The sequence below is a fragment of the Orcinus orca genome, chromosome 9 (genome assembly GCF_937001465.1).
Source record: "Orcinus orca chromosome 9, mOrcOrc1.1, whole genome shotgun sequence".
Taxonomy (NCBI): domain Eukaryota; kingdom Metazoa; phylum Chordata; class Mammalia; order Artiodactyla; family Delphinidae; genus Orcinus; species Orcinus orca.
Window position 1 is genome coordinate 17,326,171 of NC_064567.1, and position 12,678 is coordinate 17,338,848.

At 37.0% G+C, this 12,678-nt stretch overlaps 1 protein-coding gene and 1 pseudogene across 3 annotated transcripts in view; one reads left to right on the forward strand and one right to left on the reverse strand.

The window, feature by feature from the left end:
- Window positions 1-12,678, reverse strand: part of NUP205 (nucleoporin 205) — an 81,092-nt gene that overhangs the window by 31,890 nt on the left and 36,524 nt on the right. For all 3 annotated transcript variants that reach the window (XR_004484549.2, XM_033432387.2, XM_004272168.3), the window contains exons 20-30: window positions 12,497-12,578; window positions 12,057-12,221; window positions 11,602-11,726; window positions 8,501-8,615; window positions 4,452-4,601; window positions 3,810-3,881; window positions 3,291-3,448; window positions 2,692-2,772; window positions 1,688-1,879; window positions 917-1,184; window positions 726-824 (exon numbers count right to left, since the gene is read on the reverse strand). Coding sequence is in view for 2 of the 3 variants with exons in the window: in XM_033432387.2 (XP_033288278.1) it covers window positions 726-824; window positions 917-1,184; window positions 1,688-1,879; window positions 2,692-2,772; window positions 3,291-3,448; window positions 3,810-3,881; window positions 4,452-4,601; window positions 8,501-8,615; window positions 11,602-11,726; window positions 12,057-12,221; window positions 12,497-12,578 (1,507 nt within the window). In the remaining variant the exon portion in view is untranslated. The remainder of the gene's footprint in view (window positions 1-725; window positions 825-916; window positions 1,185-1,687; window positions 1,880-2,691; window positions 2,773-3,290; window positions 3,449-3,809; window positions 3,882-4,451; window positions 4,602-8,500; window positions 8,616-11,601; window positions 11,727-12,056; window positions 12,222-12,496; window positions 12,579-12,678) is intronic.
- Window positions 4,909-5,729, forward strand: LOC101286116 (ras-related C3 botulinum toxin substrate 1-like; annotated as a pseudogene).

Here is a 12,678-nt window from a genome sequence, read left to right on the forward strand (position 1 = left end):
GGCCTGGGTTCAGTCCCTGGTTGGGGAACTAAGATCCCAAAAGCTGAGCGGTGCAGCCAAAAAAAGATAACTATAGTTTACAAAGTTGATTTATCATTGTTTTAAATACACACATCTTTGACCAAGAAATTCTACTCCTTGGAATTTATCCAAGAAAAACTTCACATTAGTACAAAAAGCCATATGTATACTACTGATGAGAATTTAAGCTGGTAGAAGGCCATTTGGTAGAATCTATTAAAATAAAAATGTGCACCCTCTTTCACATGGAAATTCCACCATGAAGTATCCTTCTTGAGAAATATATAGGCATATAAAAGAATATTTGATGCAGCTTTTTTGTGATAGTAAAAAATTAGAAACAATTTAAACACTTATGAATAAGGCAAATGGTTAAACAAATGGTACTTCTATACTATGGAATAACAAAGCTATTTTAAAAGATATGTACTGTATGTATTGTTCAGTGGGACCAGAGGTGAGTGGGAGTTACAAAAATATATAAGCTAAAGTAGTATTTGAGGGTCTGTACTTACATTACTTTTGCACTATTGTCACAATTTTAGAAAACTAAACATTCTTCCTTGACTTTAGAGCAAGCACTTTGATTCCATAAAGACTCATTTATTATAGCTTCGCTGAGCCAAAAGATGAAAAGGTGATTTTTTTTTTAAATTTAAAGTAACCAATCTCTAAACACAGAAAAGACAGAAATCTAATTCTACCTGCTTCTAAGGTGTCTGGTTCATCCGGTCTCTGGGCAATCTGTAAGTAATAAAGCAGAGAGCCATACAGGTGTGTCCTCACTCGCTGGAATCCGCCACCTAGGAAAATATGGTAGCGTAAAAACCTTTTTTCAAATTAAGTTAAAACAAATACAGAAGTTGTAAGTTATAGAAAATTTAGATGAAAAAACCTGTCTTCAAAATGAAGTCTAACAGTTTCTTCAATATGATATGAAGTGAAGAATCTCCAATAGAAGCGAACCCCACCACTGCATTCTCTGCAGGCGGAGGTGAGGTGAAAGAGTTATCAAGCACAAAAGCATAATGAGCCTCTCCAGGTCCCAAGACTACTGGTTGCTTCTGTTCTGTGCGAACGGCTTGGCTTAGGTGAGCGGTCAGGGTGAACACAGCACCTGCTACCACTGGCATTAACTCCTGTGCTGCTTCATCATCCAGTATCTTAAAGCAGAAAGACAAATCAGAGTGAGTACCCTGCTTTCAGCTACAGTCATTAACATGTCTTATACATTTAGCTTTTCAATTACCATAAGAATATAAGAATGGAATTGTATTGTTCAAAGACAGTAGAAGCTAATACACAAAAAGAAATTTAAATAGAATGCAGGGTAACATGTTCTTAACAAGAAGGGAGCCCTATCAGAATTCCCTAGAGGTTTTTCATGGAAATTAACATAATGCCCTCACCACTAGAGTCTCCCATTCAGTAGGTCTAGGGTAAGATGTGTCATGTAGATTTTTAAAAAGCTTCCTAGAAAATTCTGATACACACTCTGGTTGAGAACCATTACTGTACAGAGTTAATACCTTTCTCAAGAAAAGTCTTAACACTGGCATTGCACAACTCTGTTTACTCCACATGGGAAAAAAGGAGTGGCAAACTATATGTTTAAATGATATAAATATTCGTTTGGCAGTATAAAGTAACTTATGAAGCATGTCACCTTATCATGCACATCTTGTAAAATATCACGAATAATCAGCTGTCGATCCTCTGCCTGAATGAGGTCCTGAGGGCAAGCTGTCAATATAATTTCTACCAGCTGCCTCCATGACTCCAGAGCATGCCGTTTTGCATGAAGACACTGCAACAATTTGTTTCTTCCTACCACGTACTGAAGTATAGTGCTGATTTCCTAAAGCCGCAGAAATTGAATTGCAAGGTTAACACACAGGCAAATAACGTCTTTTAACCAACAGGTTCCTATTTTTAACACTGTCAGCTAATCCGAAAACATTTATAGATATATTTCGTATATAAATACGAAAATATTTATAGAATACTCTGGAAACCTTCCACATGCTTGCAAGTCAGCAGATAACTTTTCACATTATACTGGTAGCCAGAGCTATGAAAAATAATAAATAAGGCTGTGTGTGTGTGTGCACGCACGTGCGCATGTGTAAGGCAGAGGGCAGAGGTGATATGCGTGGAAATGAGTTTTTAACCCCATCTTCTTTTTTCTTGCAACTGTCTAGTTATACTTACTCTGGAACACTAGAGTTCCCTAAAACCCAAGTTCAATGGCATGTTTCCTTGATGTGTCTTTTATTTCTTTGCCTCTTGCTTTGACCTCACCAACTGTGTTTCCATGAATGTGGTTCTTCCCACCTGCTCTCTGACCCGTATCTCCCCATTTGTGGTGACAAATGACTCCTTCCTCGCTGATAGGGAGCAAGTGAACTCCATTACACAATATGAAAAGGTTACAAAATCCTCAACTAACTTAGCAGAAAAGATGTTATTTCTTCTGGCATCCAGACACTAACTTCAGTTCAGCTTTTAACAGTCACAAAGTCAAAAGTGAAAGATACAATTAAAATTTAACTTCTAAGTAGTTTACTAATAATGAACTAGAAGTCAATTCACTGTTTTGTCTTCTAACTGGCAATTTAAGTAGTTAAGCAGTTAAAAGGGTAAAACTAACATATATTCAACAGGGCTTACCTCCATTAGTAGAGGTCTCTGTCCTATGGCTGCCATACCCTGAAGGGCATTTACTTCGGCTACAAGAACTCTATGAAGAAGCTATATAATTGAGAAATGAGAGAAAAATAAGACCATTTCAGACACTGGTAGAACAATAACCTAGCAATTACTCTAAACTGCCCTAGACGGAAAAGTTTCAGATACCTTTATATATAATCTAATAGTGGCACTGTCCAAGTTTCTGTCAAAAACAGTATATCCCTCACATGCCAGAGAGTGATACCAAAGAGCGTCTATGGCAGGAAAGTTAGTGGAACTGCACGGGATAGCTTCTTTCTACTAGTGAGGTGATTACCATTTACCTGGTAGAGAGTTAAATGGGTAAAACCACTCCATTGTGATAGCTGGGTAGCATGAATACTAAGAGGTAGGTGATAGGGAACCTTTTATAGAGGCAAAATTAGTGTGGCCTATTCAGTTTTCTTTCCTGACTGTTTGAAAAGTGAAAACCAGTCCAATAAACCAATATCTCTATTAGAAAATAAAAAGTTATTTTTTCCTTAACGACTCAAAGTCTGAACCACTTGATACTGCACATGCTCTAAAGCAACGCTCACCTTGACATTGCAGACTGTCTGTCCCCGTAAATTCTTGTGTTCACAGTTAGCAATAACTTGTTCAATCTGGGCCCGATCAAAGAAATCCAATTGCAAAGGCTCGGGGATCTCCTGACTGAAGTCAATGGAGTCGAGAATACTGAGAATTTTTCGACGTACTAGAAATAATAAAAAGTAGTTCTATTTCACTTGGGACACTGAAGAGAAGAGCTAACCACCGTACTCAGCTCACCCTCTAAGGCAGCACTATGTTCAGAAAGGACATCAGTCTGGAAATTGAAGACTGTGTTGAAATCTAAATTGGATTTTATTTCTAATACATTCATTCGCAAAAATATTGTTTTCCCATACTATCATCTTAGTTATAAAAAAAATTTTTTTTGATGAGAAACAATCCCTTATATAGCTTTTCTACATCAGTTCAGAATTTGCAGATACAGGCATTAATTACCTCTTGAGATTTTATGCAATTTAATATATACGTATCTACAAATTTATTACAAATTCAAAGGGCTTTACCTTTTGTAGTAGTATCAAAGTGCAGGAACCCAGAGACAGACCTATTTTCATCTTCTATTCCTCCTTCCCCATCTGTTGGAGCATCAGTAATAAAAATCAGAAAAAGAACAACACACTCATAAAATTTATTTGGAAATAACAAACACAAGGTATTTTATTTCTAAGTTACTATTTCTAGGTCAAAGAGCCCCTTGCAAACGGATTATTAAAATGCAAAGATGATGAGGACTTATCAACAACATTCACCTAATTCTTTCCGTATCTATGGGATCCACTTCACAATTGTACAGAGCATAATCAGAACTCCAAGAGAGGCAGGACCCAACCATGCCAGTGAGATGATTAGAAAAGCTTATGCTTAATTTGCATGTAAAATACGTATTAGAATATCTTGGGTCATGCTGGCTCAGTGTGACAAACTCCACTGTGTATCTGTGTCTATGAATACAGCAAAATGTGAATGCTCCAAACAACAATAAAATTGCAATTATGGGTGATTTTGTGTTTTAAGGAAAAGAATTCTAAAGGCAGAAAGAACTTGTTTGGCCTACAATCACATACTAACCATAAGATTCAGATTTGTGCTTGCATTCACACAGACCAGTCAGCAGCATAACAATACAAATGCCAACACATGTTCACCTGAGTATGGTTTCACTGGCATGTCATCCAGTAGGAGGTGAAGGAGCCTCTGGGTGTGTGACCGTTGGCGATTCAGAGAAGTCACCCTTAGTTCTATCGAGGCAGTCTTCATCAGCCATGACATTTGGTTCAGCATAGATATTTCATATTCTGGAATTGAAATATGAATGTTTAGTTTCCCAGTATAATAACACAAGATCAGAACAGACCTAAAATCCATAACTCACCAGATATTTTCCCATGTAACATAGTCAATATTTTATGAAAATGGGCACCATAATAATTTATCGCTCTAGAAAATTAAAAAAGAAAATAAACAGATGCCAAGGGAGAAAAAATAAACTAGTATATGTGTATGAAAGTTGAGCAAAAGCAACTGAAGAACAAGAGAGAATCAAGTTTCTGTCAACAGAATAATTTCACACAGACGTAGAGGATTCTGAGTCTACCATACCAGATGCAGGCCATCAAGTGTGTGGTGGCGGGAGACGGCGCAGTAGGTAAAGCTTGCCTCCTCATCAGTTACACGACCAATGCCTTTCCTGGAGAGTATACCCCACTGTCTTTGACAACTATTCTGCCAATGTTATGGCGGATGGAAAACTGGTGAATCTGGGCTTGTGGGATACAGGTGGACAAGATGACTATGACCTATTACGTCCCCTATCCTATCCGCAAACGGATTCTTAATTTGCTTTTCTCTTGTGAGTCCTGAAAATGTTCATGCAAAGTGGTACCCTGAAGTGTGACACCACTGTCCCAACACTCCTATCATCCTGGTGGGGACGAAACTTGGATCTGAGGGATGAGAAAGACACGATTGAGAAACTGAAGGAGAAGAAGCTGACACCCATCACCTACCCATAGGCCCTGGCCATGGCCAAGGAGATCGGTGGCATCAAATGCCACTCGGCGCTCACGCAGCGAGGCCTCAAGACAGTTTTTGATGACGCTATTTGGGCAGTTCTCCGCCCACCTCCCGTCAAGCAGAGAAAGAGAAAATGCCTGCTGTTGTGAATGTCTGGGCCCCTCCTGCCTGTCCCGTCTTCCCAGGACACTTTGTACGCTTTGCTCAAACAGTGGAGACTTTGCACTCAATGCCAAGTTTTTGTTACAGATTAGTTTTTCCATAAAACCATTCTGAACCAATCAGTAATTTCCAGGTTTTGTTTGTTTAAAGTACTTTCACATTCTATTAAAGTTTAGCCCTAAAATGACAAGCTTCCTTAAAGCCTTATTTTTCAAAGCCCCTGTTCTTGCTCAGATTAAGAGTTGCCAAAATACCTTGTGAACTAAGTTGCACTGCTGGGCTAAGAACACTAACCACTAAACTGTTTAAAGACTTTTGTTTGGAAGAGACTGTAGCTTCTGAGGCAGGAGATGCAGACGCTCGCTAATGAGTTTCAGACGTGAAGAGCAGTACAGCCTCCTTCCTGAAACGCTGTCATTTAATGCATCCTGATTTACCAGCCTGTGTTCACTACCTAACATGTACTTTACATCATAATGAATGAATGTAACAGCTCAGCTCTTTGGATCAATCTTTTTGATTTCATAGTGAGATTTTTTTTAACAAATTAGTGTATTAGCTTTTGTGAGATTTTGAACAGAGCTCTTACTGCCGTGCTCCCTCCGATGAAGCATTCTGCTCTGGCCGTGGGTGCACTGGGTGGAACACTTGTGATCAGATGAAGACAGTATTTTAACAAAATATGGAAATTTCCACTACATTGTATACGTAATAATTAAACTATGAAAAGTGTCACAGGTAAAAGTTTTAAAAGGTTAATTTCTGTCAAATGCAGTAGATGATGAAGAAAGGTCAGTATTATCAGTAAGTGTTTTCTTAAGCTTTTCCTTTTCTTTAAACCTGCCTATCCCTCCTGAAATTGGGCATTTAATGCATCTTTGATCTGGTCATTCTCATAGTTGCAAACTTAGTATAAGTGCTTTTCTTATAGAACCCCCCCCTTTTTTTTTTTACAAATTTATTTATTTTATTTATTTATTTTTGGCTGCATTGGGTCTTCATTGCTGCTCGCAGTCTTTCTATAGTTGCAGCGAGCGGGAACTACTCTTTGTTGCGGTGCGTGGGCTTCTCCCGTTGTGGAGCACGGGCTCTAGGCACGCGGGCCCAGCAGTTGTGGCTTGTGGGCTCTAGAGTGCAGGCTCAGTAGTCATGGCGCACAGGCTTAGTTGTTCTGTGGCATGTGGGATCTTCCCAGACCAGGGCTTGAACCCGTGTCCCCTGTATTGGCAGGTGGACTCTTAACCACCGCGCCACCAGGGAAGCCCCTAGAACCCCTTATTAACGAGCAATATGCCTCCTTGTATTATAAAATCTTTCTGAATATGAATTAGAAAAAATTTTTTGTAGATTAGTAAAAGTGCATTCCTGTTTTCATGTTACTTTATTCAAAGCCAATAAGTGCTTTCCTTGGTCTTCTAGTAACTAGGTATAAAAATCATGCACTGCAGCTTTACAGTTTTTAAAATACTTTAGATATTCTTAAACTGTAAACCTTGCCAGATCACCGACACTGCACCTGGACTAATAACACTGATCTCCCACCGCTTGCCTCACTGAGTGCACACACACTTCCTGTCTTTGCCCGAACGATGTTCCTTGGGGTCTGTGAGGCTATATAAACCCTGTGCTCGTGCTAACGAAGTTCTGCACAACTTACCCACTGGCAAGAATATGAGCTTGGACCTTTCAACCACTAGAACAAAATCGTTTAAGCTGACAGTTGCAGAATGGTGGAGTGTTTTTACATTGATCTTTTGCTAATGCAATTAGCAGTATGTTTTGCATGTATGACTTAATAAATCCTTGAATCATGAAAATAAAAAAGAAAACTCAAGTAATTCGCAAATATTTAACTTGTTAAAAAAAACACTATCATAAAATTTGATTCTTATTTCAGAAACAAATACATTTTTAAAAACTAAAATAAATCTAAATTGCATAATTTTATGATGTCTTGAGATTATGAAGGACATTTGGTCTAATATATAATTAGGACTGGGAATCCCTTATACAATATAAGTTTTTGAATCCAATATTATTTCAATATGCCTGGCTTTGAAGTCCTAAATTATGACAGTTTTATAAATATAAAATTCACCAAACACTACTACTACTGCTAGTAATAATGATTACAAGCAAAGCTAGATCAATTTTTAAAAAGTAGAAAGCATAACAGGCAAGATATTAACTGTTTTTTTCTAATTAGGTATTAAAAAGGGTTTCTTAAAAACCTTATAAACAAAATCTTAGGGCTAAAAATAAAATACACTTATTATGAAAATGAAGTGAAAATTTTCTACCACTAGGTAATTCCCAACAGTCTCTCACACCATACTCTAAAAAGTAAATAGAAGCTGATAACTACTAGTAATGGAAATTTATTATGAAATTTGTGAGCCTAGATTTCCTAAAACATAAAGATAATACAAAATAAACTTTAAAAAAACTCAATAAAACCACTACTGTCTGGATATAATATGAACTCAGAAAACTTATAACTTGATCAAAAAGAAAATTATATAAAATAGAATCCTATAAAACATAGGTAGCCTGGGATAACTGTGTTGATCAGGCCAATAATCTAAAGTTATAGTTTCCATCGTAATTAGTTTTCTATTTTTCATTTCAAGACCTGAATTCGTTTCAATATATACACAAGAAACAAAAGTAAAACAGATTCTTATGAAACAATTTCACGCAAAATATCTAAATTTCCAGAATCTTCTTATATATTTTCTTATCCCTTCAACACAATTTAAAATTTTTATTTGTTAGTAAAAGGATCAAATTCCATCCTTAACAGGCTATTTTAAAATAATTTTATGCTGGCAGTTAAAACATCAGGTTTCTCAAGAACAAATTACAAAAGCAACCCAAAGGAACACAGAAGCAAAGTAATAAAATGAGAACAGAATTCCACAAATTCTAAAACCGCTACCCCCAACTGTTATGAAATTAAAAATCACTCAACACATACTTTACAGATTTGTTTTAATAATAAGGGAAAATAATGTCCTACCTTTGTTAGAAAATGGTAAATGTTGCAACTGAGAAAATAAGAAGTCCTGGCTGGTTCTCAAGTATCTCATAGTAGGACCAGATGTATCAGAGCATGCACATAACTGATATATCACCTAAAGAATTACAGTAAAATAAGAAAACTGCCAAATCAGCTTTTTTATATTATACATTCTAAGAAAAAAGGCAAACTTAAATCTACTAAGTGGAAACTAAGACCCATTAGCAACTAAAGCAAAATGGATAACACATGTACAAATAAAATAAAAGCTCAGAGTTACAAGCAGTTCTTGGCACACTAACTCAAAATATACTGGAATACAATTGGAGAATGCTGACAACAGTATTATGGGACTAATCTTGAAATCACCCTAAATGTATTAATATTGAGTTGGCCAAAAAGTTTGTTCGGGTTTTTCCGTAAGATGTTATGAAAAACCCAAACGACATTTTTGGCCAACTCCAATATATATACATGTAGTTAATTAACAGTTTTAGTATTTTAACTATTATTAGTAGCAAATTACTCAGAAGTAACTTCTAAAAACCAAAGTTATGTATTAATCAGTTGATAAAAACTTTGGGATCAGAGAATCCCTTGCAGGCATCTAACTCTATGTATTCCCAAAGAGCAATGGTTCAGTATTCACCAATTCAGTGTTCGCTGTGACTATACAACTAGTAACGACAACGGACTGTAAATTCAATTTGTGTCTAGAAATACAGTCTTAAGAAAAATATAAAATAACAAAAGGTAACTAAAGATGTTGAGTAAAGCAAAGTAAAAAGACTAGAAACAACCTAATGTAATTTATACTGTAGCAGCATAGAAAGTTTACGGGGGGGGTGGGGGGGGACACAAAACTGTATGTCTACTGAACATACCTAAATAAATAACATGTATACCCAAGGAAAAGCTAAGAAGGGAACACAAGGTAAAGCTTAAGTACTTGCAGATGTATGCTTGTCTTTCAAACAGCTTTGATATTGTTTTTGACACTCTATAAATACTGAACTTCTCAAAACAAAACCAAGTTATTCATATTAGATGGTAAGTTAAGAAGATTCAAGAACAGATGCTCAAATATGCTCAGATATGGGAGAGGTAATACTATTAGAGGGAGAAGGACACAACAGTGAGTTCCAAAAGCATGAAGAGCCACTTTGCAAGGGTTTGTGTGATACATTTCCTAGTTCCCAAGACCGGGTAGGAAAAATTTCCATCGTTAAAGTGAAGAGAGCAAAGGCACAAGATTCAGTGTCAACTCTTCAACCAGAAGACCTCATACTGCTGGATGATGAAAGTATCAATAAGGCCCAAATTATTTCCCTTCCATATGATCAAATTTATTTATTTTGATCAAATTTATTTTTAAACTAACAAGCTCTTCTTAGAGGTTTAATTTTTTCCTGAAGCATAGTGAAGTATAAACCTAGAGGCTGGAACTTCCCTGGTGGCGCCATGGTTAAGAATCTGCCTGCCAAAGCTGGGGACACAGGTTCGTCCCCTGGTCCAGAAGATCCCACATGCCGCAAAGCAACTAAGCCTGTGCGCCACAACTGCTGATCCTGCGCTCTAGAGCCCGCGAGCCACAGCTACTGAAGCCCGCGCGCCTAGAGCCCGTGCTCCGCAAAAGAGAAGCCACCGCAATGAGAAGCCCGCGCACCGCAAGAAAGAGTAGCTCCTGCTCGCCGCAACTAGAGAAAGCCTGCGCACAGCAACGAAGACCCAACACAGCCTAAATAAATAAATAAACAAGCAAACAAACAAATAAATAAATAAACCTAGAGGTAAAGGAAGCCTCTTTCATTAAAAATGGAGCAGTGCTTCTTGTTAAAATGCAGATTCTGACTCAGCGGGTCTGGAGTGGGGCCTGAGATTCTGCGCTAACAAGCTTCCAAGAGGTGATGCTGATGATGCTGGTCCACATTTTGAGTAGCAAAGTCATAGAGCACGTGTAATAAACTGGCGGACTGCTGGTTTAGACATGTTTTGTTTGGCCAGTACAGTGTTTCGACAAGCAGAGGATCTGGCAAACCAGAGCCTGCATCCCAACAGGGTAAAAATGAGCAGGGGCTGAGTAGCAGGGCATGTGCTCTCCAGTCTGCCAGATTCTCCTCTCCCTCCCCTCCCCATCTATTTGTCTTAAATCTGGTTTCACTCACTTACTTCAACTGCCTAACTCCTTTAGCCCAGATGATTAACCTTATCAATTGCTTCTACCTAAATATGTCAAAATCTGTAACACTGTGCTAAAATATACATCAAGTTTGTTCCCAAATTAAGGGATTCACAGGAAGACCTAGCTGTAGTACTCAGAGGTGAAGGGCTGTTTGGATAGCTAGAGGATAGAGGAAAACAGTAAAGAATTACAAAAAGAAAAACAGGAAAATAACAAAGAAAAATCTCCATGTTACTAGAAGTTAATGACGCATTTCTTATCATGAAAATGAGAATCAGGGTGTCACTTAAATTGAGAAATTAGTCGTATCTTATAAAGCCTAGTTCTTAAAATACTTATAAAATGAATAAAACAAGAAATAAACAAAAGAATAAAACACAAGTAAGACAACAGTTCTCATTACAGTTTAAACTTACATTAATTTCACTGTCTACCACCTTACATATAGCTATAGAGCTGCATAATTTACATGGTTCTTAAAAAGTACTTTCACTTACATTCTTGCATTCTCATGTAAGTCTCACAACAGCCCATTTCACAGATTTAAAAACTCAGAGAAGTTTCATGGCATGCCCAAGGTGACGTAGTTAGTTAAGGGGCAGAGATAGGAACCAGAGGTCTTCTGACTCAAATCTACTACTCTCATCACCAAAAAGAAACAACTTGAAACACAGCATCCTTGAAAAGTTCCCACATTATCTGGTCTAAATGCATCCAACTTCCCTTATTTTTCAAGTGATCAACATATAGGATCATGTAGATCTACAGGATTTTTATCCATAAATGAAAGACTGGTCAAACCGCTAAATGAAACTCATTTCAATTCAGTCATACTGTTATACTTTCATATCTGCGATGGAATCAAGCATCTAATTAAGCTTCTTCTCCTAGGTGCTACAAAGTGCAGCCCTCTGTATACCTGGTAACACAGCTCAGCGAGTTGAGGAGATTCTCTCACTGCCACCGGGCCTGTTCTCCCTTCAGTTCCCTTCTCCAAGATGTTTAAGATGGCATGAAGGCAGGTCCGAGGGCAACCTAACACTCCTGCATAAAACCAAGAGGAAATTCAGCTTCTCTTTTCAAATTTCTGCATTAAAAACCTTAATACCTTTATAAAACTTAAATTCCATATACATATACCCTACCATAAACATCCTTTCAAATATTGATACAGAAAATGTATTAAATACTAACTTCTCAAGGCTTAGTTTGTCCACACTTGATTTAAGTCCTAAAGATTGGCCCATCACATTACCTTTCATACATTATTTATTTCTTTCAATGAATTATCCCATGAGCCTGGAATTCAATAAATGACCATTTAGCAACATAAATATGAAAAGAAATAAATGCCTATGTGTCTTATGGCTATACCTGGGTCTTGTAGGTTTGTGGTACTGACAGGTTTCTTCAATTCAAAGCCCAATAGGTAGAGAGCAAGATTTGGTGGATTGCGTTCCAGAGAGGTGATGAGAAGATTCAAGATGTGGATTCTTGTTTCATGACGGATTCCAGCTAATTTCTTTTCAAGTTCTGATCCTTAATGTGGAAATCACAAAACAATGAAAAGTTAACATATAACAAATGGAAAAATATAAAACTTGTATCCCAAACCTCCATGTTTTCTTTAGTTTTAGTTTACTTGATTAGCCATTACATTAAGTTCAGATTTAAGAGGTTTCCCAAAAGCCTTATATACTTTTATGCTAGCAAATTCTCAAATTTCTCTTACATCACCATTAGACATCCAACAGTTTTCTTTACAGTAAGCATTTACATAAAATAAAAAATATACATGTTAATCTAAGACATACCCTCTTCTAGACGTACAAATTCTTCTGTATCTTCACTATCCAAACACTCCACAAATCCAGCCATCAGCTTCTGACTTACACTCTGAAGTCATATAAAGATTTTAAAGTGACTAAATATTAGAGAAACTATGATAAATATGATATATATTTATAAACATTTTTCTATAAAGAAAAAAGGCAAA